We start from the raw sequence: 25,657 nt of genomic DNA on the forward strand, positions 1-25,657 counted from the left end.
CAAGGGATCCAACCCTTGTCCCCTGCACTGGCAGGCGGATTCTTAACCACTGCGCCACCAGGGAAGTCCTATATTTCTGTTCTAGACTTTGTCTTAATGTCACATCTGATTCTTACAGGGCAAAGGCTTATGAGTCCAAGAGACATCATATCGAAATGGTGATACGGGAGAAGCAGTGGGAGTACAGTCTCATCTCCATTTTATCAAAGGAGAAATAAAGGTGAGGAGCTGTGACTAGGACAATACAGTTAGTCTAAGGCCTAACTTCAGTCACGTCAGGGAAAACCACAGAAGGAATGCAGAGCTATAATTGGCTCAACCTGATGCACAGCATCATGTTTCACATCATTCAAAAGTTTCTGTAAAAGTCTCTACAGTGACCAACCAGCTGGCTGACTGCCTGGGAGTCATTTCCATTTGTTCAGTCCCTGGGGTGGAGAAAATGGAATTGCTTTCTTATAGTTCAATTAGGCAGATCTGGATGGAGGGAATTGAAGTTAGTTCACAAAAGGTGCCCAAATCCACACCCTTTCAAAAATGCACAGAAAGTTAGAACAAGAAAGTCAGGGCTCCAGATTTCTCAAACTAATGCTTCGTCACCTCCCTCTCCACCTCAAGATAATGGCCAGGACACTCTTTTGTTCACTAGTGAAGACAGGTGAAGAGAAATCCTTGGTGGGGTCTATAATTCCGACAATCCTTTTGATTATACTTTCCCCACAAGCTTAAAAATAAAAAAACATGAACTCAAGGTTTATTTTAAATTACCAAAGTCCCTGAAGTAGAGGACTAGTTTATTTTTAGTATTAAAGCGATTAACAATAGTTCTTATTCTAACTTATCCATATTCAAACTCACCTGCTCAGAAAGTTGCAAACCCATACAGTTTCTAACAAGTCCCACTAACCATTAAGAAAGGACTTACAACAAGAATAGTTATGTGCACAGGAAAAAACCAGAGTAGAAAATGCCAGTCAGAGGTATCCAGAGAGAAAGCCTTTCTGTGAGTGAAGTATTTCATGTCCATTGTTCAGGAATGCTTCCGTCGGGAGCTGGGAAATCAAGATGAGAAAACCTTGGTATCCAAATTGGATGTCTGGGTTCTCTGCCATGCCTTTTTTGACTATTCTAAATTAGTTGGAGAAGGAGGCCTGAGGAGGAGGTAGAAATTCTTAACCTCTGATCAGTCACCAGCCCCAGGGTTAGGACTGAGGACTGAGTGCAAACACACTCAAGGCCTGACCTTGAATGGCAGTGGGACAACCTGGAAAACTACTCACTTAGTACTTGAGTCAGGCCTCCTGTGAACAGCCAGGTCAGCTCCATCCCAGGGCCTTTATGCTGGAGACCCTCGCAAGAATGGGCATTTTGACACAGCTGGAGTTATGTGACTTAAAAGGTACTAAAACCCACAAGGATGGAAGTAACAGCCCTTAACACTATGCTTCAGATAATCGACATGACTCCACCTATAGGGCAGCAGGACTAAGTAAATCCCTAATAATTCAGGTTAGGCAGGATCTCGGGTCATAACTCATAGTAGAAGCTTCTACTCTATAAAATCCATGTACAGTATAGATCCAAGAGGCTGGGACACTTAGAGAGTGTGGCACAACACATGGTCTTCAAAGATCTGCTTCTCTTTTGCTGGGAAGGCCTTGTCACAAATTGGACAATTCAAACTATGGGGCTGCATGTGCTGCTCCAAGGTGTGATCAAACAAGTCATCAGGAAAGTCTGATTTGCAGGTGGGGCATTTCTTGATGGAGAGCTGGGAGGAAGAGCAAAGAGGTCAGTCCGAATGTAAGCTATATGCGGCAGAGACTGTGTCTGACTTTCTACTATATCCTCAGCACCTAGCATCATGCTTGGCAGATGGTAGGTGATCAAGAAATAGAGGATGAATGAACAAATTCACATTTGGAGATACTCACTGGGGCATTCTCTAACCCCAGGATTGAAAGGATGTAATACTGCCTGGAAGGGGCACTGGACATACCTTGTTTGGCTACCTGCCTGGTTCATATCTCCTCCCTAGTCCTTCTACCAAACTCAATTCACAGGTGAAAAATCTTCAGCGGAACACTGACGGATGAACCGTGTTTTCTTCTCCCCGCCCTAACAGGCTCACTCAGCTTTCGGCACTGACCAAATTGACCCTGCTGACTTGGATTATCACGGTGAACCAGTCTCCCTACGGTTCTCCCGTGAACTGGATGGAGCAGGAAGGGAAATCTTCTCAAAGATTTGCTGTGGGCAATCTCAGGAATCAAATACTTACCAGGCTCGGGGCAGGACTTTCTTGGATACCTGAAGGTAATAAAAAAGACTGCACTCAATGAAATGCATCCTTAGAATACATTCTCCAGCTGTGTTCTAGCAGCTGTTTTTTGTAACCCTCATTGTTCCCCTTCTGATTCTTTAGCTCTCATATATACCATCTACTTTGATAGAGGGGATCTAGGTCAAGGATAGTGGGAAAAGAGGAAAAAATAATGAAGTGGCATTTTCAGTAGCCATTATATAATCAGAAAAAAACAATAAACCTATTTTCAGTGTGGAGAAAATGAGATTTTAATGAAAACAGTAACAATTTAACACGGAAATAGTCTGAGAATAGGTTTTAAGACCAAATCCACACAGTCATTTTTTAAATGAAATGTTTAAAAATACTTTTAAGGAAAAATATACTTGTACCCCTGCCTGTTGCAAAGATCAGACTGTGACTGTTAAGAGAACAGGACTGGGCTTCCCTGGTGGCGCAGTGGTTGAGAGTCCGCCTGCCGATGCAGGTGACACGGGTTCGTGCCCCGGTCGGGGAAGATCCCACATGCCACTGAGCGGCTGGGCCCCGTGAGCCATGGCCGCTGAGCCTGCGCGTCCGGAGCCTGTGCTCCGCAACGGGAGAGGCCACAACAGTGAGAGGCCCGTGTACCGCAAAAAAAAAAAAAAAAAGAGAACAGGACTGATTTAAACTGTCGCAAAAAAGCAAACGAGGTCTCATATCGCTTTGGAGACAAAAAAGGAGGAAAGTTCCCTGTTTGGCAAAGACATCTGACCCCGGGTCCTTCAATGACAAGACTGGTTGTCACCCCATTTCCTGTCCTCCAAACCACTCAGGAGTCTCTGTTGAGCACATCCCTGCTACCCTTGGTCAGGCCACGGGGGTGGCTGCCTAACAGCCCATCCTGGGTGGCACAGTCCGCCTCTCGTGCTTCCACTTCCAAATCTTAATTAGCTTCCTCAGCTTTAGATGTATGTATCTTCTACACAGAGACATTTCTCTGACTCATATATTTGGAATATAGCCACGGGACTCAATTTGTGTCTGCTGCCTCTAGGCGAATGATCTTATTTGTGTCTTCTAGATTCAGATTTATTTCTCAATGAACACTTCTTGCCTGGCAGTCTTTCTGTTGGGTACTCAGCTTCTGCCCAACAAGTCTTAACAATGAGGCTGGTCTTAATTAGCATTTCAGATAAAAAAAAAATTTATTGGAGGAAAGCGATGCAAGCAGGGGCCTCCAGCTCGAATGGCAAAGTTGTCTTACCAGAATATGGGTTTCCATAGACAAGTCCTGGGTTTTGTCTTGCACCTCCTTGATTCGAAGCAGGCGCTTGATGCAGCAAAAAGTCATCATTCTGGCCCACGGAACTCAGCAGCGCGCTGTTCTCCATCTTCAAAAGCTAAGGATAGAGTATTTACAGAGACATGTTAAAAGACAACAACAAGTGGCCGCAAGGAACTGGCCAGGGATGCCCATTACAGGTAGTTCTCAATTAACAATGTGGCACTGGAGAAGCCCAAGAAATGATAAACCATAATTCTTCAAAAGGGGAAGCAGCAGCCTCAGTATTCCAAAGATCTGAGTTCTTAATATCTGAATTTAAATATGTGTTGAATTTTGTTTAGAATGAATGCAAAAAGGAATTTTAAATCTTTAAATACACACCAACTGAAGGGGGTACAGAAGTTGTATGGATATGTGAGGGTGGTGGGAGCTATATTAAGACTGAAATTGTTACACATTATTGAGAGCAGAATGCTTTTTAGTCTCCTTCCTAGAACAATTTTCTTACATAGTGTGAATATTCATCTGATATAATTTTCCCTCTTCATGTTTTATCCCATTAAATGGATATGCCAACAGAGAGTGAGAGGGAGGAAAAAAGAGAGGGAGGGAATGTGAGAGAGAGAAAGAATGTAAGAGATCAAGCCACAAGGGGGACAGGCAGCATTTAAAGTTCTTAGAAAAAAGAAAATCAGTAAATTTCCTCTTAACATCTTAAGAGGGTTTTAGTATAGTTCCTAACAAAGCTCCCAAATATCAGGTCTTTCTCTTCTCGCTACAAGTTGTGTGCATTCTTCCTCCCCATCCGCTACACACCCTTCCCCCACCCCATCGACTATTTCCAAGTCAAGGTACCGCTAACTAAATCAAGAGGATGAGAATGACAGGACCAGAAACAGACCCCAAAGTCTTTCTGCAAAATTGAAACACATTGGCATAAATGATATAATCAAAGGTAGAAATGATCACTTGAAGGCACAGCCCAGAAGGGTTATGGAGAGGGTAGAGATGGAGAATGGCTGGAGGTGTAGATCGGAGGAGCAGCCAGAATGCATGGACACCTGCTCTTTGATGCCAGCAAGCACGTAAGAATGACTTCAAGTTCACCCTTCTTATTTGCTGCCATCATCCTCAATCAATCAATAATAATGTGTTTAGCATACAGCAGAAAATAAATACTGGTTGGATGAAAGAATGAACTGATGAATGAATGAATGCATAGTATTTATTTGGGGCCTACCATGGGTCCAGCACTGGTACAGACCACCACTTCTGCTCCTGGTTTGGCAGCAGAGAAAAAGAAAAAAGTTGTGCTGAAGGAAAAGGGTCCCTCAGCTAGCACAAAAATGATGTAGGATATTACTCCCCAAAGACAATACTTAGAATAGCTGTGGAGTTAAAAGCAAAAATAATAAGTTAGATCTTCATCAAGGCTGCTCCTTTCAAGGTCACTACTGCCATGCCAAACAAGCTTCAGTTACAGAACAAAGAATGGGTTTTGTGGTAGATAAGGAAACCAGATGAAATGTACTCTTTGTTTGGGAGCAACTGTCTCATCCAATGTCCCAGAAAAGGCTCTTTTGTTTAACTTTTTATGTTATCACCACATCTCTGGGTCACCCTGCTCCTTCCCTTAAAAAGTCTTTTACACACTTACACCGTTTTCTTCTTCCATTCTCTCTTTCTCTTTCTGCAGAACATTACATATAATCTTGTTCTCACTCAGTCTTTTTGACAGGTCAAAGTTCTGGTCCTGTCAAAAAAAAAATTAGGATTAGGACCACCTATTGCAGTCTGGATCCAAGGTGGGGTAAAACAAGATCAAAGAGGATCTGGCTGTCCAAAGTGGTGGGACTGAGGTGGTGGAGAAGGAAATGGGGGTAGGGAGGAGTGGTACCATGGAGGTGATGCTGACTTACAGAAAAATGACTTAACAAAATGCCTGAAGGCTTGGGCTGGCATCAAGATGCCAGTTTCGTTTGGTTTAGCTGGGAGTAAGTGACCAAAGAGAGAAAAAGTTAGCTTGGGGGAAACCTCAAGACTGGCTTTACAGAATTAGGGATAAACTGAGCTTTTTTTTAAACCCCACGCAACCATGGAAACGATCATCATCTTTGTCTTGAATAAACATCTCACCCAACACAGCGTGAAGCACTGAGTTAGGCTGGTGTGACTCCCTCCCAGTGTGAAGATAGGCATATGGACTCAAGTTACACTGAGGAAGAAGGAACCCTGGAAGGCATTTATCCAAGGCTAAAAGGAACCCAGACTGCGGTCCTGGGCTTCCCAGTACGATGGGTTCACCTGACTAGTTTCATGGAGCCAAAACTCATCGGCATGCTTCAGCGCTTCCCGACACCTGCCTATATACACACACACATGCGAATACCTCACAAAAACACTTTAAGCTAATCCTACCAGTTGTGGGGTTTTTTTTTCAAGATTTTTTATTTGAATGCTGGTGCCCAAACTGCTGTGCACTTCTAGCCGACCCTGAGGTAGTAATGCGAAAGGGGGCTACCCGATGACAGTACTGACTGCAGGCCCCTGGTTCCCCACCCCCAATGGCTCCTGCTGGCTCTTCTGGTCCTGGTTCACTTCCTCAAAAGGCAGAAATAAGAAAGCACTATCTGAGTCTGTACAGAAAACTGCTCAATGGTTATAAAAACCTTCCCTGAGGGCTTCCCTGGTGGCGCCGTGGTTGAGAGTCCGCCTGCCGATGCAGGGGACACGGGTTCGTGCCCCGGTCCGGGAAGATCCCACATGCCGCGGAGCGGCTGGGCCCGTGAGCCATGGCCACTGAGCCTGCGCGTCCGGAGCCTGTGCTCCGCAACGGGAGAGGCCACAACAGTGAGAGGCCTGCGTACTGCAAAAAACAAAACAAACAAACAAAAACCTTCCCTGAGACCCATGGCTGAGCTGGGGCCTCTATTTCTGGGGATCTCCAGGCTGGTTTCTGGCCCCATACTCCATACCTCTTTTTAGCAGAGGGTGTATTCTCCTTAACAAGGATGTACAATCCTCTGGGCTTGGTCCAGGAGCCACAAACCTTCACACCCTTTGCTTCCTGGGCCCCTCATCTTTGTCACCTACCCGTGCGGCAGCCCTGAGTTGCCTGATCTGTTTGTGGAGCCGCTGACACTCTTTGTACTTCTCTAAGAAACAGGCTTTCCCCGCCTCTACCTTTGCCTTTAGGCGTTCCACCTCTTGTACTAGCTGCTCCTCCCCTGCTGTTTTCTTGTTCTTAGGCTCCTGAAGCCTAAGATACATAGTCCTCAGAGTTAGGGGACTTTTGGATGCATGAGGAATAAAGAATTGCTATCAGACAGCTGGGGAGCCCCTGGATCTTTCAAAGTATTCCATGAAAACCAAGGAGGTTCAAACCTTTGAATGGCTGTAGATTATTTAAAGCAGATTTCTTTGTTACATCAGAGGTCACAAGCTCAAAAGTGCCAATAGGGGCCTGGCAATTAATGGAACTGAATGAAGGAGTGGGATGCAACAAAACAGTGAGGATGGCAGCCACATGGGGAACTCATGACCCATCTAAAGGGTCAGCAGCTCGAGCTCCAGATACTGCTACTGGGCGGGAGTGTCGGCTCATATGTTGCCAGAGCCTCTGATTTTTCAAGAAGCTGGAAATACAAATTTCTTTTAACGGGAAATGTTCCCATTTTTAAGTGCTGTTCACCAAATCAGTTTTTTAAAGAACACCATCTAGAACAAATAAAACATTCCTGTGAGCTATACTTAATCTGTGAGTTGATGATTTTCAAACTTTGTTGCATCTATTCTTTATTATATAAGCTAAAATACGCAGTATCTTATATACAGTAGGTACTCAATGATCAATTAGATAATGACTGAATGAATGAATGATGCATAGAGGATATGAGCTACATTCCCAATAACTGGATATTCTCCACACATCAGGAGTTCTCATGTCCTTACAACAGTTCAGAAAATGGAGCTTCTAGGCACCTGTGATCACCATGAGGCCTCGTTTCCAACAATATATTATAGGAAATTATTAGTCAATTAGGCTTTCATTATTACTATATTACATAGCTCAGAACAATTTATAATGATGATAATTGCTAACATTATATTAATTATAACAAAATTTGTTTGACTACTATAATATCTTCTAATTGTAGAGCTCATTTGACAATCATGAATTTGTCTGCCCCGATAGAAACTCTTTAAGAAGGGGGTAAGGGTTATTCTGTGTGATTCCTAGCCCAAGGCTCTATTTACTACAACCTCTCGTGAAGTTTAACTTCCAATATTCCTTTTCACTCGTCACATATTAGAAATGCCCACCTCTCCTAAACAGTCTATAAATGGCAGATTCTCTGTCCCTTTGGGTAGAGAGAAGAAAGTCCAGAGGTAAATGCTATTCTAATCTGTGTCATTTATCCTGTCCATCCCCTGAAAATAGGCCCTATCCCTTCCTTTCTTTAGGCTGCCTCCCACATAGCCATCCAAAGACAGACATGCCGTTAACTCCTGTTCTTTCTTCGCTGCAGTAGTTTCTTTCTGCTTCATCTCCTCCACTGTCCGTTCGAGCTCCTTCCGGTGTTCCCTCTGCACAAAAACAGATTTCAGTACCACTGCTGGGAAAACACACGCACACGCACAAGCACATGTGTGCACGCACTGGGGAAAGGCCTGCTAAGCTAATGAGTGAGCAGGGTGCAGAGAGAAAAGCAAGTCTTCTCTTATTAGTTTTTGAGAAAAGCCGTTAGATACCTCATTTCAGATGGCTTCCCCCGAGACCTTTCCCGCAGCCAGTGACACCCAGGTATATGACAGAGCAAAGAAAGAACAATGTATATATTTTTTCACAAATGCCTAAAAATATTTTGTTCCATGACTCTACCTGTTCAGTTAAACTGAGAAAGAGCTGGCCATTTTCCTTTTTCAGGTCCTCCAACTGCTCTGCTTTATCTTGAACTCCCTGAACAAGCTTCTCTATTTCTTTCTCTTGAGTTGACAGCTGGGCCTAAAGCAAAAATAGTGAATATAACCAAAATAAAAAAGAAGGAAAACTAAACAGGAACAAGGCTTTTAAATGTACAGTAACATAAGAAGATGTGTGTTCCCCAGCAACTCCCAGCTGCCAAATATCCCTAAGAACTTCTTCACTCTTCAGCTCTACCTTACACCTGAGAATCTAAGACTCAACTGAGTAAAATCTGACAAACCACCCTTTAAAGCCCCTCTTCAAGGCACAGCTTCCTAAAAAAGAGAGTTCCGCTGCTACCTGCTTTACCTTCCAGGCTTTTTAGTAAGATTTTGCTTGAAAAGATTTTTGTAGCTAAAAGAAAAGTTAAAAAGGGTGTGGAGGGCCAAGAACGGAAAACACACACACTGAAACTGTAGTGTGATGCTCTGAGAGATCCACCACTAGGCACTCAGTACAATGAGCTGTATCTTCCTGGGCCACCACAGTGGAGTGGTGGCAAGGCTAAGAAAATATACTTTGGCAAAGGTTTGGCATTACCTACCTGAAGCTGATCCACTCTGACTCCCATCTTTTCATTTTCTGAGGACATCTTCTGGTTTTGTTCTTTCAGTCTGTGGAAGTGGAGATGACTAAGTGAAAAAAAATACTGATTCTAGGTCAGCTCCCCCAGACCTTAAACGATTTAAGGCTGCCTTGGCCCTAAGCCTGCAGAGTTATTTTTAAATCCACTAGTCTCTTCTTGAGTCCTATTTTGGCTTCCTGACCTCAAACTGCAAGTGTTCAATACTTAACGCTAATACTTGAATTCAGGTCATTTGTCCTTACAGTTCTGATACTAATTCTCTAACCTAGAATCAAAGAGCTCATGAATCAAAGAGGGAGAATCATACCTATCACTGTCATAACAGGAAGACTGTTCTAAAATCTAATCGGACCCTGCCTAAGGGTGTCTATAATACAGCAGCTCTTCCCATTCAAGAGTCACACTCACTGAAGAAGCTCTGTCTCCCAACAGTCCTTCTGCTCTTTCATTGTCTGTTCCAATTTCTTATTGATGCTCTTTAGGGTTTCTAGCTCCTCCTGTAGATTGAAACATCAAAGGGACTTAACATTTCTAAGACAGTGTTTAGTATCTCAGGCAGCCAACAAATATTTATTGAGCACTTATTATATGTCAGGCATATAGCATGACACAGCAGTGAATGAAATATCCAAGTAAAAGGATTTCTATATTAAAATGTTCTTAATATGTTCTTTCCATATTAAAAATACATCTACCTTAGGAGTTTGGGATTAACATTATACACACTACTATATATAAAATAAATAACCAACATGAACCTACTGTATAGCACAGAGAACTATACTCAATATTTTGTAATAACCTATATGGGAAAAGTATCTAATATATATATATATATATATATATATATATATAAAACTGAATCACTTTGCTGTACACCTGAAACTAATACAACATTGTAAATCAACTACAACTCAATTAAAAAAAGTAAGAAAAAATACATCTACCTAATGTCTCTTCTAGTGGAGCTTATATTTGTCCATTAATTCATTAAACAAATATTTAATGAGTGCCTATTACACACCAGACACTGTTCTGGCACTGCAGACACAGCAGTGGGCAAAATAAAGGTGCTTTTCTCCTAGAAACGTGCTGTCCAATTAATTCATGAAAGCCACATACATAATTTAAAAATTTTAGTAGCAACATTAAAAAAAGTAAAAAGAAATAGATGAAATTATTTTACTAATAGTATATGTATTTAATTCATTAAATGAAAATATCATTTCAATATGTAAACAATAAAAAGGAAATCTCTAATATACTAAAATCTGTGCCAGATATTAGTATAAGGGCGTGAGATCACAAGAAAAACAGAAAATGATTCTGATCTCCAACCTCCAAGTTCACCTTTAACCAGCAGCCATACCTGCTTCTTCTGGAGCCTAGCGTGCATGTCTGCATTCTGCTTCTGAAGGCTGACACAGCTGTCCTTCAGCTGCTCGTTTTCTCTGCAGAGCTCCTCGTTGTGCTGCTCAATCTCTTCCACCTCACCCTACGAAAAAACGTTCCATAAACTCATGTTTGGCCCTTTATAGCTCAATGGATACTCAAGTCCCTCTAGCAGAAAATTCCCATAGGCTGGGATGGTTAGGGTCTAGCTGATTCCCACTCACTGTAGTGACATCTGTGTACCCCAAGTGGAAGCAGCCCCTCAGTATGTAGGGAAGCGGGGTAAGAGAGGTGTGTCTGTATAATTGCAGCATTGAGGCTGCCATTACCAAGAAAGAAAGATAAACAAAATTAAGGCCACAAAAAGTTAAAAGGGGTAATGACAAAAGAACAGAGTTTTTTCTTGCAAACACTTAATATTGTTTGTCTCTCCTCTCAGACTTAGCTCCTTGAGACTGGGACAGGATTTTAATTGATTCTTCACTACATCCCTAGTGCCTACCAGAGTGTTGGATGGAAGTAGGTGTCCTGTTAAATAACTGAGTAAGCAAATGAATCTGAGAGATACAAAGAAGAATATCTGGTGTGTCTCTCCTCAAAGGAGCTTATAAAATTTACTATGGTGATAAGATGTGCAGATGACAAAAATTAAGTAACTGGGAAAGTTAAATAACTGAATGTCAACTGAGTTACAGAAGTTTTAGAGAAAGGAGAAATCACTTATTGTTATGATTCTTGTTAACATTCCTAAGTCATTCCCTTAGGAATGGTGGGTTTGAATGGGTACTGTATAAAATTTTCCCAACAGTTAACTGTTAAGACATTCAATAAAGGCTTATTGACTAAAATTCTACCCTATCCTGGAATTGCTACCCTTAGCGGCAGGAAGGGATTGAGATGAGATGCTTACAGACCTGAGTGGTGACAACCAGGATGTCCTCCTCATTTTCTGGACAGAACTGGAAAGGGATACTTGCCCCCCGGACCACACCATCCTGATCCACATAGCAGAACTGGTAATACTCATCATCCTTGGGCAGGTAATAAGCTGAAAACAGAACATGATTTTTAATCCAAAATAAGGTCTATTCAGAAAACTAAAAATCCAGAAGTCTTTTATCTACCCAGAAAGCTCAAGCTCAAGGGAATTAATTAGTCTTGGCTGCTAGCTGTCTTCTACCTTTGATCCAGTATTTTTCTCACCTTTGAATTGGACCTCCTGCTGTTTGGGAGATTTGCTGTTTAGGTCCACGGGCAAAGTAACCCACATGAAGGTGTAGTACTCACGGGTTGTCTTCCATCCCACCTGCAATGACAAGAGGCTCTTGTTCAGCATCTGAAAGTGCTCAGGTTTGGGCCGTGTCTTCGTAAAATGCACTTTTTGTTATGTTGATTTTACAATAGAGTAAGTTCATTATGATAAGATCTACCCACAATGGATCAAATCTTGTTTTTTGACTTATGATAACTATATATACAATTAAAAACTGGTATGCACACACACAGTCTAAATTACTTGTCTTAGAAGGAAACAAAAACAGGCCATTCAACACCCAGGACAAGAGTTCCAAATATTGTATCTCCAAGTCAGCAATAGAACTGAGAGTGATCGGGAAAAAAGTTGTGGGATTGTGAACCTTGATCCCGCTATTTTCCTACAACAGTGTTCTTGGAACTTCTTAATCAGAAAGCACTTCTGATCTGCCCTCTCCACTGGTTCGTCCTCTCCTGTGTCCAATTCAGTCTTGTCACCTATACCAACCCGGTTATATCACTGCGTTTAAAAGTGCATTTTATTTTTATTATCTTTAAAATTTTATTTATTTACTTATTTATTTTTGCGGTACACGGGCCTCTCACCACTGTGGCCCCTCCCATCGCAGAGCACAGGCTCCGGATGCGCAGGCCCAGCAGCCATGGCTCACGGGCCCAGCCGCTCCGCGGCATGTGGGATCTTACCGGACCGGGGCACAAACCCGTGTCCCCTGCATCGGCAGGCGGACTCTCAACCACTGCGCCACCTGGGAAGCCCCTAAAAGTGCATTTTAAAAATAATGTGTGTGTTGGGGTTGGATGCAAGAGTGTTCTTAGACTATGAGGTACCAGATAACTGAGTCCAATCTGTAGAGTTTTCTTTCTTCAGTGTTTTTCTTAATGCATGTTTAATGAAGGCTTTTTGGTGATAAAGATAACAACAACAATCTGGTAGTCATAAAGGCCCCTTCTAGGTATGGAATGCAGTAAATCATAAGATATAAGGATACTATAAAATATGCCTCAGAGCAGAAAGCTGGCTAAGTGGAAAATATTCTCACTAAATGTGAAGAGGGGTAGAAGACGGCTCAAATCCTATCTGGAAGATAAGAGTATACCGGAGAACAGAAAAGGAGCCATTGTGTCTTCAAGGGGAGAATACTCAGCAAATAAGCAAAATTACATTTATTGCCATATTGTGACCCTGCCTGAGCCCAGTGGGAAGAAAAAGAACTAAAAATAAATTCCGTGTTCATATACTAAGGAATCAGAGCAGGTTTGAAAAGGCTGTAAGTGCATCACACATACTAGGGCATGTTTTAGTGTCTCATTAACACCCACACCATTGCTGTAAGCACCTCTGGGCCACTGAAACCTGTGGAGGTACAGGAAGCAGGAATTTTATGGAGTCTTCATTCACATCCTGGAGTTTCTTAATGCACTGTGACCAAAATATCATCTAGGAAGGCCTAAGAATTACTGCTGCCTTGGAATAAGGAAGCAACTTCTAGCCACCTGAGATTTCTGTCCTTGGCTCTTCCATCTGAGCAGTCCTAGTCGCAGCCTGCCTCTTGTGCTATGACATCTCCCCTCCCCGGAACCCTGGAACATGGCATAAATGCCCGGGTAAAGGAGAGTATGGAGCGTAGGGCTCTGCGTTTAAGGAAGAAAAGCTAACTCCCATCCACTTTAGGCTTTATCACTGGTGGTAGCTTTCACTCTATGGAGAAGATGTAGCATATTGCACGTGCAGAAACATTTTGTGAGTGCCTACTTGGTGCTGGGAACCAGTGGTGTTAGGGCAGATGAGGAGTTGAGGGGTATGATTAAGACTACACTGCAAAAAAAAAAAAAAAAAAAAAGACTACAGAGGTTTGGGAGTCAAACAAACTTGCTTCACCGCTAGGAGACCTTGGGAAGGTCACCATCTTGAGTACATTCACTTTATTCATCTGTGCACAAGCAATACTACTACTTACCTCAGGGGGCTGCTGTGCTGTAAGGATTAAATTAGAAAACACACACACACACACACACACACACACACACACCCCCCTCATCAAAGACCTAGCACATCATATGTTCTCAAAAAGTTTGTGTTCTCTCTTTATTAGTCTTAAACTTTGCTCGCACACTTTAGGGTAGGTGTTCAAATCAACAGCTTTGTGACCATGAACATCAGAGGCCATTCTCTGGGTTAACCACAGTTTCCTTATTGTGGTACGCAATACCTCTGAAATGAATGAAGTATAGATGCATTTAAAAACCATGCTTTTAAACATTTGTTTTTAAAAAGAATAACACTTTCGGGACTTCCCTGGTGGTGCGTGGTTAAGAATACACCTGCTGGGCTTCCCTGGTGGCGCAGTGGTTGAGAGTCCGCCTGCCGATGCAGGGGACGCGGGTTCATGCCCCGGTCCGGGAAGATCCCACATGCCGCGGAGCGGCTGGGCCCGTGAGCCATGGCCGCTGAGCCTGCGCGTCCGGAGCCTGTGCTCCACAACGGGAGAGGCCACAACAGTGAGAGGCCCGCAAAAAAAAAAAAAAAAAAAAAAGAATACACCTGCCAATGCGGGGGACATGGGTCCCCTGGTCCGGGAAGATCCCACATGCCGCGGGGCAACTAAGCCCGTGCACCACAACTACTGAGCCTGCACTCTAGAGCCCGAGAGCCACAACTACTGAGCCTGCGTGCCACAACTACTTAAGCCCGTGCACCACAACTACTGAAGCCCGCACGCCACAACTACTGAAGCCCGCGTGCCACAACTACTGAAGCCCGCGTGCCTAGAGCCCGTGCTCTGCAACAAGAGAAGCCACTGCAATGAGAAGCCCACGCACCGCAACAAGAAGTAGCACCCGCTCACCGCAACTAGAGAAAGCCCTCGTGTAGCAACGAAGACCTGACACAGCCAAATAAATAAATAAATAAATAAAAATAGGGCTTCCCTGGTGGCGCAGTGGTTGAGAATCTGCCTGCCAATGCAGCGGACATGGGTTCGAACCCTGGTCTGGGAAGATCCCATATGCTGCGGAGCAACTAGGCCCATGAGCCACAACTACTGAGCCTGCGCGTCTGGAGCCTGTGCTCCACAACAAGAGAGGCCGCAATAGTGAGAGGCCTGCGCACTGAGATGAAGAGTGGCCCCCGCTCGCCGCAACTAGAGAAACCCTCGTACAGAAACGAAGACCCAACACAGCCAAAAATAAATAAATTAATTAATTAATTAAAATAAATAAATAATTAAATAAATAATAAATAAATAAAAAGCATAAGACTCTCATCTGGTTTAGAGTGAAGTCCTCACTGGAAGTTGCTCCGGCTGTCCCTCCGGTTGTCCACTACCCCCACCTCTAAACACCAGCCTTGTTACCTACAGCTTCCATCGTTCTATCACTTAGCTTGGAATTCCAAACAATTAAGGAAAAGGAATTCGATGAGGAAATGTGAATTAGCATCAGCTCCTACACAGTGCACTCAAGAACGATGTCTGATTTTAGGATGAACAGCATTGGTAAACAAGCACATGACATACTGAGGTGTCAAAACAAGGGTCACTTATGTTGGGACTCAGCAGTGTAAGTTACTTACGTTTGACCTTTATCTCTGTCTCTGTAAATAGGATGATTTGTCATTATGGTGTGTGAGTGAGTGAATGAGTAAGAGTGTGCATGTGTGTGTTTGTGTGTGAGGGGATGTCAGAGACAGAGATACAGAGGGGAAAAGAAGAGGAGCTAGACAGTAAGTTGACTATAATAAAAAGTACCATTTCTGTACTTGAACTGACAGGGCAATTAGACACTGGAAGAGGAAACCAAGGGAACTCATAAACTTTCTGTTCTTGGAAATCTTCACAAAGAAGCAAGACACGCTTATTCAGGAACAAACTTCTTGGATGCAGATATAGGACAAGGTAAATTTTCAACATCCTTTCCAGATTTGTAATACTTATATTAAAACAAATTAAACATTGTACTAAGTAAGCAAGTGACGTTTAAATTCACAGAAATTATATAAGGGGCCACCTACCTCAGTCAAGTCATAGATGAATATTTCAAAATAGGATAATTTAAAAAACATTTACATTTGGTCTTTGAAAGTATAATAAAACTTGTGGATTGTATGATTTGCTATCTTATTTTAGCTTAAGACTGAAATTAAAATTTGAGTCCTACAGCACATGCTGGTGTGTGAAGGGAGAAGTGCTAGGGAGCTTAGTTTAGGATTTTAACATTGGCCACACATATATGCAAAATGCTTATAATACAGAGACAGACACACACTCAGGTAACTAAGATGAACCTCTAGTTCCCAGTCACTTGGTACTAAATTCACCACTTACTCTAAAGATGCCAATCCAATCCTTTCGACGGGGAATGAAATGCTGGGTGAGGGTGTAATAGCATGTGATGTCTCCTCCAGGGACGTAGAACTTCTCCACACTGTTAAAGATGACCTGAGAGAAATGACAGTGGTCCAGCAAGACAGCTGATGTGGGGGGATCTTCTATTGTCTCTTCCATGGTAGGGGTCCTGTTATGAGATATGGGATAGAATAAGGCTCAAAAAGGGTTGTCTGAAATGCTGGAAATTTCTGGGCTCTCACCCAGGGAACACTCAGTTCGGGGCAAGTCAGTTAAAGCAAAAGCCTGACAAGTATTGAGATCACACAACTTGCTTTCGGTTTCACTATGAGCCACTTTGCATTCATAACTTCCTGTGCTATAAGAATTTTCTGAGTCTCTGTGACCTCTTCACCACAGGCACCACCACCCTCACATACCCTTGTTCTCTGCTCACATCTAGTTTGCTCCCCTTCCTCTAAATGCCTTAAGTAAGGCAGCCTAGAGGTTCCTGAGCTGGGAACTGTTAAGACTTAGATTCTAGATTTTTCATTCCAACAAGCCCTGTGACTTTTGGAATGTCAATTTCTCTAGATTTCAGCTTCTCTATTCAATTTCATTTATCCTGTAATTATCGGGTCCTTCTATACATTAAGGCACTCTGCTAAGAGCTGGGGATGGGTGCAGAAAGAAAGGTAGGGATGAGAGAAGGAGATTATTTGACATGCAGTGGTGATGAGCATGGGTTCAGAAATCAAAATGTTGGAGTTCAAATTCCAGCTTCATCACCTATTAAACGCATGCCCTTGGGTAATTTACTTAACTGGACTCTGCGCATGGTTCCTCATTTGTAAAATGGGGCTAATAACATCTACCTCATTCTTTTTTTTGTGAGCATTAATTGAAACACAGGCATACCTCGGAGACGTTGCAAGTTCAGTTCTAGACCATCTCAATAAAGCACATACCTCAATAAAGCAAGTCACACAGTTTTTTTGGTTTCCCAGTGCATATGAAAGTTATGTTTACACTATACTGTAGTCCATTAAGTGTGCAGTAGCATTATGTCTAAAAAAAGTACATACGTTAATTTAAAAATATTTTATTGCTAAAAAATGCCAAAAACTTCCAAAAGTAACATCAAAGACCACTGATAACAGAGCACCGTAACAAATATAATAATAATGAAAAAGTCTGAAATATTGTGAGAACTATCAAAATGTGACACAGAGACATGAAGTGAGCAAATGCAGTTAGAAAAATGGCGCCAACAGACTTGCTCAAGGTAGGGTTGCCAAAAACTTTCAATTTTGTAAAAAAAAAATAGTATCTGTGGGCTTCCCTGGTGGCACAGAGGTTGAGAGTCCGCCTGCCAATGCACGGGACATGGGTTCGTGCCCCGGTCCGGGAAGATCCCACATGCCGCGGAGCGGCTGGGCCCGTGAGCCATGGCCGCTGAGCCTGCGCGTCCGGAGCCTGTGCTCCGCAACGGGAGAGGCCACAACAGTGAGAGGCCCGCGTACCGCAAAAAAAAAAAAAAAAAGAAAAAATAGTATCTGTGAAGCAGATAGGTATGCCTACAATGTGCAGTGTCTAGTCCTTAAATCAGTACCTGCCATAGAGTAGGCAATTCACACAAAGTAAAGGCGGAGTGACAGAATAAAGCACGTGCACAAAGTCTGGATAAAGAGAGGGTTTAACAGATGTTAGTGACTATTACGTTTGTGTTTTTTTTCTTTTCTGTCAGTCTTTGCCCTCAAAAGAGTCCCAATCCGATATGGAGGTTAGATGAGAATTTAAGTGACTGCCAAATAAGTGCAAAATGCTCTTGGGTTCAAGAGAGAGAGATGAAACTGGTTAGGAAAATGAAGAAAAGCTTCGAGGAGTGAGTAGAATCCTAGATAAGCCCTCAAGGAAGATTAGAATTCTGACAAATGTGTTTGGGGGTGAGGAAATTCCAGATGAACGAAGCAGCATGCATAAAAACAAAGGAACGGAAAAATGCAGCCCATGGAGGACAGCAAGCAAGTTTGGATTCCTATCTATAAAATGGGGATAGTAAGCTGTATTTCACCTTTCTAGGTCATAGTACAGATAAAATGTGATCAAGGATGGGAACTATTGGGGAGATAAAAACAATACACAAAAGAAACAAAGTGTTTTGAATTGTCGGGACCTCAAAAGCCACATGCCCTGTCTTCTAAATGCATTTAGTGAGTCTATGTTTCTCAGCCCAGAGTTCTACTGGGAAATGAAAACAATACTGCAGCTCAAAAAAAAAAAAAAAAAAAATACTGCAGCTCTACACAGCAGATGAAGAAAGAGCTGTACATTTGCAAATACTACTACATGGTATCTTACAAATTCAGCTGTTAGAACATGTTGGAAGATTGTACACACACACACAGAGACACACACACACACACACACCCTTAAAAAAACAGTAAGTACAATAACCAGAAAAACACAGTAGCTCTTCTAGCTCTGTCCCACCCCACTTATTTCCTGGTTTTATTTTGAACTGTAAGCAGACAGGCCTCCTCTTCCAGCTCCCCCGGAAGTCAATTTTTTCACAGAGAAGGTAAGAGGACTTTGAGGCACTGAACTGTCTGTTCTCGAGACTGCGCTAAGGAACTAAGAAATATACTAGCTTTCTGGTTTGTGACACAGTTTGGCCACATCCTCAACCTCAAACCTCAGATCAGTTTTTCTAAGGAAGAAAGAGGTCACATTCCAGTCTAGGCCAGTACTTGTTCCTCATGATAAGCCGTTGACTACTGATCTGTTGGAGGCTGTGGGAGGTTGGGCAGGGAGATTTCTCAGCTCGCAGACCCCTGTCTTTCCTAGTGGTCTTCAGTCACACTGAGGCCAGCATAGCCCCTGTGTCCTAAGCCTGGAGCACCATTTATCTGAGCATGTGACTTAATCTGTCCTTTACTGTGGATCATGAGAACACTCAGGTAAGAGTGAATTCAGGGCCTGTCTCTCAATTAACCTAAATACCATCATACTCCCTGTTCTTTTCCTTCATAACACTATCACCACTACACACACAACAAAACACCTAGCCCATAGCAATCACTTATTGCTAAGTACTCACAGTACTTACTCACTGAATAAATGAATGAATAAGATACATATGCAATTCATCAAAAAGTGAAAGGAAGGGGCTTTGTAGGTAAACAATGCTGTGTATGATGGTGGGGCTAATTATTATCTTTAGCCCTGCTCTTAGCTTGTTGGGTACCTTTGGAGAAGCTGTTTCTCAGCTTTCTCTTTTCTAAAATAGGGTGAGGAGGGAGTTCCCTGGTGGCCTAGTGGTTAGGATTCTGGGTTTTCACTGCTGTGGTTCGGGTTCAACCTCTGGTTGGGGAACTGAGATCCTGACAGAATCTCACTGAAGAAAGGACAGCATACACACACAAAATGACATGAAAGAGCTCATATTCTGAGGCCTGAGTGCACAGCCAATGGAACCTTCATCTCTTGTCATTCATCTGAAAACCTAACATCTGTCTGGAAAAGTCAACAGCCTTGGTTCCTTGCTTATCAAAAATATAAGAGACTCCATGAAGTTTTCCATTTCAGAGACCTCATCACATTCCCAGAAGGACTCAGGGGACACCCAATGGCACTCCGGGTGTTTGGAACTCAATCATTCTTGAAATAAAAAACTCTTCTGCCAAGACTGCAGAAGGGTTTGAGGAGGTAGAATGAAGAAAAATAGTGGCTTTTCTGCTTCTTACCAAAGCCGACGACTTTTAGAAAAGGCCATGGGTAAACCTAGAGCATAACCATGTCAATCTACGCTGGGTCAGTGAGGAGATATCTCATTCAACTTTTCCTGGAAGGAAGCTATCTACTGATTTTTAAGGTCAGTGATCCTTAAAGCTTATCCTCCCTCCCAGAGATAAAATTCCCTGGGAGAAATGGGCTCCAACAACGGCTTGGGAAATTGTCTTTCTGACAAAGCAGTCTAGAAATGACTGTTTGTGGCGGGGGCGGGCAGGAAGGATGCGGAAGGAAAATTAGAATGATTTAAGCATCAGCTCCCCTCTTTTAACCACTCTTCCCACTATAGAACCTGTCCACCATCCACTTCCAATTCTGGCAATATCCACAGAGACAAGGAAGAGAGAAGAAATACAAAAAGAGCAAATGTTAAATTTAGAAACCTAGAGTCATTAAAAAGCAGTGGGATGAATTAGGCTCCCTAGAAGTCATGGAATGGTATTCCACTTAATTCCTTACTCCTACCCTCAAATCAAAGACTGGCCATATAACGAGTGACCAGGGAAAACAAACAGAAAATTTTAAAAACAAACCATCAGGGCTTCCCTGGTGGCGCAGTGGTTGAGAGTCCGCCGGCCGATGTGGGGGACGCGGGTTCGTGCCCCGGGCCGGGAAGATCCCACATGCCGCGGAGCGGCTGGGCCCGTGAGCCATGGCCGCTGAGCCTGCGCGTCCGGAGCCTGTGCTCCGCAACGGGAGAGGCCACAACAATGAGAGGCCCGCGTACCGCAAAAAAAACCAAAACCAAAACCAGAAAACAAACCATCAAACGTGGGAAAATAATGCAGAGATTCCACAAACTGTCAGAGGCACTTTACTTGGACTCTGACACAGTTGTTACTTTTTCTTTTTTTTGTTTCCAAAATGATTAGGGTCCTCAGAGGAGGCAGGCAATAATAGGCAATATATCTTAAAATGAGTCTCCTGAACTGGCTCCTGGCTTCTAAGAAAACCTGACACATTTTCATCTAATGAGCTTCTCAAGTCTAATACAGTACTCCCAGGACTGTTCCATGAGGGCACAGATTCTCTTATATTCTCCTGAAGGAACAAAAAGCCAGTTCTACTCCTGCTCTTTCTTGAATCTGTAAATGACGCTGATACGCTTTTTAGCAGAAAAATTGAAAAATGTTAAGCTTTCTGTCGTTTTCTTTTTTTAAGCTTTCTGGTTTAGGTTCTAACAGTGCAAATATTCAACCAAATCAACTCACCAATTTTCCTAAAGATTTTTCCTCATGTGTGCTGAACCACAAAGAATAACCTTATAAAATGACAGCAACAAAAACTAAAATTCTAGCACAAAGAATGCCCAACATTTTTACATTAGCCTTTTATACCAGTGGGCACATGTTTCAAGAGAAGTGAAGACTACAGATTATAAGTTTCTCTGGATCAGTTCACAGAAGGAAACCAAATGAATCCACAGCCAAGAGAGAAATGCCAATCAGTTCTTCATTTGGGAATAGTAAAAACAAAAATAAGTAAAAACTAAACACACAATCAACCTAATCCCTTCATCCTTCTGCTTACTTAAGTTTCTAAACTACTAGCAATTAGCAAAATGGACGAACTGATTTGAGTTCCACTCCCCCTGGCCCTGGAATAGATGCTTCCACAAAACTACCCTTTAGAGAACACTGACAATAGATATTATGGATATGTAGATGGCCCTGAGATGGGGAGCAAAAGCACAGACACATAGTCACTGGTCCTCAAATTATGAGAGCCACTTGCTCTAATCCAAATTTTCCAAGTTCATTCCAGTTCCTTACCTAAAATCTTTCTAGTGCCTTAAGTAAATTTTGTACCCCCAGGAGACTTTTAATACCTAATTCAGTAACAACCGTTTGGATTAGCTGCCCGGCTTATTCTAAGCAGCCTTCATCCCACATACCACAACACCACAGTGCCAACAGTACTAGGGAAGAACAGAAAAACTGTTCTGGGCAACCAGGAGAAACTGCGAAAAGCTCCAAGCTGTGGACTAAATCTCCATTTTATTCCATTTTACTTTACTGAGATTTTATACTTTTTCTGTGAAAAGGGTGATTCTGCTAACCCTTGAAGTGACCTGGGTAGTGACAGTGTTTGAAGTGTAGTAGAAAGGGGACTAAGCTAGGAGCCAAGGGACCTGGGTTCCTGTCTTAGTTCTGCCACTAACTAGCTCTGAGATCTTGGCCAAGTCACATTACCTCTGTTTAGGCCTCAGTTTCCTCATCTGTAAAACACATGGATCAGGCAAGAAAATCTCTAAGGAACTTTCCAGCTATAATGATGATCCCAAGTGAAGGAAAAAGGAAATGAAAGAGTTTAACTGTCTTTTCATCTAAGAAAATGAGGAAGCATGGTATTATATTAATAAGCACAGTCAAAAATTTTAAAGAGCCCTATTTGTACTATCTGACTCCAAAGACCACATGACTTGTGTTATGTAACTCTTACTACCTTTCTTAGGGTCCTTTCCACTCCACAGCTGTCATTTCTGCAAAAGAGTAGAGTTTCAAATAGAGGCCCTCTGAAAGTATCTGTGAAAGCGACTCACCTGGATATTCCTTAATCACGTGCTCTACATAATCTACAAAGACCTATTGTATTAAAAGTCTTTTGCTTTTAACAGTTTTTGCAATAGTGGAGATGTTATAATACATAGCTTTTGTATTATTCTACTCAGCTCCAACCAGGGCCACTTGTTGGCTTACATCAGAAGCAAAGAATCCAAGTGATAGAAAAAAGTTTAAATGTCCAGGAGGGGTTGAAATCATAATAAATTAGAGTGGGAACATTAGCCCCAAACTAAATTGGGGGGGAAGATGGGGGGACGGTGGGGAGGGAGGGGCTACCGGAGATCAACGGTAAAGAAGCAGGTCACCGCACCCCAAGTGCTCTTTCTTCTCGGTCGTCTAGAACATCTCCTCCAATTACAAACGGCCTCAACTGAAGGAAGGGGGCTTCAGGGATCAAGACTGGGAAATTGAGGCCCAAAGAGAAAGTAGCTTGCCTAGGGTGACTGGGCAAGGTCCGCCCTCGGCCACAGCCACCAATTACGTCAAGCACGGGGATTAAGGAACCAGCACGACCTCGGCCGGAGAGGCGGGGGCATGACGCCGTGACTTCAAGACCCTCACTCGGGTCAGAGGGTTCCTTCTGCCCCAGGAGCCGCCCACCCGGCCCCGGGCACTGAAGCCCTGCCCTCCTCGGGGAAAAAACTGCCCTCAACCCTCCAAGGCCGCGGAGGGGCTCCAGGGGCCCCATGACGCCACTCTCCCTTACGGTCACCCTAGAAAGATGGAAGGAGGTGAAAACCGAAACCAGCCGCACCACTGCCCGCCCATGGCCCTTTCTCAGGACTGGATGTGTGAAGTCGGGGAACCCGAGGGCCCAACTCTCCCTAATTGCCCACCTTCACTCCAGGGACTCACCAGGGGCTGCAGCCAGCTGCGGCGCCACAGCAACAGGGCGGGGAAAGGGACAGGGGCGGGGCTGAAAGCCCAGGGCAGAGCGGTCCCGTCTGACCCCGCCCGCTACGTCGAAACGGTCAGCAAGCCCCGCCCTCACCGCGGTGCTTTTGGGGACTTGTAGTGTTTAGGTGACTGGGCCCCAGGGTTGCTCCGCAGCCCTGTATGGTTTTCCCCAGTCTGGAGCAAAGATCACATTCCAAGGAGCCTACTTCTTTCCCTAGAAAGAGCCATTTACCTTCCTTTAAAAAAATTTTTTTTTTCTTTTAGACCTGAGTGAAAGCTCCATACATTTGAAGGACCATTGAAAGGTCATCTTCATTTTTCTCCTGCTCCACGTAATACTTCACTAAGAATCTTATAGATGAGAATCTCTTTGTCATTTAATCATGCCTCCCACTTGCCCCTAAAGGAGACCCAGCAACCTCCCTGGGTAGCCCAGTTTGTGTTCCATCATTACCCCTCCAGAAAGAAATTATTCTTTAGTGTTAACTCTGTTAATGTAGTGCTCTTCTTAATCGGAGTAAGAATAAACTCAGCAAGAATCCTGCTAAGTCAGTTTAGAGAAAATTCCCCACCCTTGATATCTGATCAGACCCTGGCCTGCCTTCAGCAAGAATCCTGTAAGTAGGTTTAGCAACAATTCCCCCACCCTTGATGTCTCCTCTTAGTAATTTTCTATCCACTTGTCCTTATTGTATTTGGAGTTGAGTGCAATCTCTCTCCCCTATTGCAGTAGTCCTGGTTAAAGTCTCTTTTACTGTTTTATCAAGTGTCAGGATAATTATTTCTTTTTAAAAAAAATTATTATTTTTATTTTTGGCTGCATTGGGTCTTCGTTGCTGCACACAGGCTTTCTCTAGTTGCAGCGAGTGGCGGCTACTCTTTGTTGCAGTGCGTAGGCTTCTCATTGTGGTGGCTTCCCTTGTCGCGGAGCACGGGCTTTAGGCGCAGGATTCAGTAGTTGTGGCTCGCGGGATCTAGAGCGCAGGCTCAGTAGTTGTGGTGCATGGGCTTAGTTGTTCCGTGGCATGTGGGATGTTCCCAGACCAGAGCTCGAAGCCGTGTCCTCTGCATTGGCAGGCATATTCTTTTTTTTTTATATAAATTTATTTATTTATTTTTGGCTATGTTGGGTCTTTGTTGCTGCATGCAGGCTTTCTCTAGTTGCAGTGAGTGGGGGCTATTCTTCATTGCAGTGTGCAGACTTCTCATTGCGGTGGCTTCTCTTGTTGCAGAGCATGGGCTCTAGAGCACAGGCTCAGTAGTTGTGGCGCACGGGCTTAGTTGCTCCACAGCATGTGGGATCTTCCCAGACCAGGGCTTGAACCCGTGTCCCCTGCATTGCCACGCAGATTCTTAACCACTGCGCCACCAGGGAAGCCCTGGCAGGCGTATTCTTAACCACTGCGCCACCAGGGAAGCCCAGGATAATTATTTCTTAACACTGAACATGCTGTCTATGGAAGGTTAAATTCAGAAGTGCCCCTTCTCCAAGGAGTAGCATCTGTCTAAATCTGGAGAGAAAGTTTTCCATGTCATCTAACCAGGGATTTATGCCCCTGAAGCCACTTGAGGTTTCAGGCAGGAGAATGAGCATTCTTAATCCTGCCTTCTCACCAGACTGGTGGCACTCAACTGAGATGAAAGGATGGTGGGAAATGATGAGTAAACCTGGGAGTGGGGTTTCTACTGAAAGTTCAGATCACCTTCTGAGTTACCAAAATAATACTCTTCCCTTTAAAACTCTATCTACAGGGGTGACCTTAGAATCTTGGATATATTTCCATTAATTTTACTTATTAGCTTTCTTAAAAGCACTGAGAACTGACACCTCCTACACACACACAGCTTACTGTCTATGTTAATATGACAACTATTAACACTCTTGCCTGGAAGTTAAAAATGCAAATAAATCCATTGTTCATTTTAAGAACTTCCTAAAAGAACCATCAGCTTTTCAATAGGAAGTATCACTTGACAATTCCGTACACTCCAAGACTCTTAGAACCGCTGGCCTCAAAATCCTTGCTGTGCCCTCCAGTCCTAAACTATTATATCATGACCCTTGCCCAATTCTAATCAAATCCTGCGCCCCCCGCACCTGCACTGAAAGATTCCCGCCCCCACCCCCACCCCGCCTCCAACCAATCTTCAAATTCTCAATAAATACTACTACTTTGTCCTGCCACCTGTCGGCCACTATTACAACTCTGTCAAGATACTAGTCTTCCTTACTGCAGTAAGAATAAACTCACTTTTGTCTTAGCAGTAGGTTGTTTTGTTGATAGCTTGGA

The 25,657-nt window shown here is 43.3% G+C and overlaps 1 protein-coding gene across 3 annotated transcripts; it reads right to left on the minus strand.

Annotated features, from left to right (window-relative positions):
• Window positions 1-753: 753 nt before the first annotated feature.
• On the minus strand, window positions 754-23,398 carry CALCOCO2 (calcium binding and coiled-coil domain 2). 3 transcript variants are annotated; one of them, XM_029212311.1, is made up of 13 exons: window positions 23,325-23,398; window positions 16,114-16,303; window positions 11,720-11,822; window positions 11,431-11,564; window positions 10,494-10,619; window positions 9,533-9,621; window positions 9,083-9,152; window positions 8,455-8,577; window positions 8,073-8,159; window positions 5,230-5,325; window positions 3,552-3,687; window positions 2,282-2,310; window positions 754-1,771 (listed from the first exon to the last, which is right to left on the minus strand). In XM_029212311.1, the coding sequence occupies exons 2-13, from the start codon at window positions 16,291-16,293 to the stop codon at window positions 1,598-1,600; spliced, it is 1,347 nt and encodes a 448-aa protein (XP_029068144.1). In that variant the 5' UTR covers window positions 16,294-16,303; window positions 23,325-23,398; the 3' UTR covers window positions 754-1,597. The 3 variants fall into 3 exon arrangements, with proteins under 3 accessions (XP_029068144.1, XP_029068146.1, XP_029068147.1); XM_029212313.1 differs by having other exon boundaries at window positions 763-1,052; XM_029212314.1 differs by lacking the exons at window positions 754-1,771; window positions 2,282-2,310; window positions 3,552-3,687; window positions 5,230-5,325 and adding an exon at window positions 5,351-6,438.
• Window positions 23,399-25,657: the final 2,259 nt, after the last annotated feature.

Source organism: Monodon monoceros, unplaced genomic scaffold (genome assembly GCF_005190385.1).
Source record: "Monodon monoceros isolate NGI ecotype Baffin Bay Population unplaced genomic scaffold, NGI_Narwhal_1 Super_Scaffold_9, whole genome shotgun sequence".
In the NCBI taxonomy this organism is placed as follows: domain Eukaryota; kingdom Metazoa; phylum Chordata; class Mammalia; order Artiodactyla; family Monodontidae; genus Monodon; species Monodon monoceros.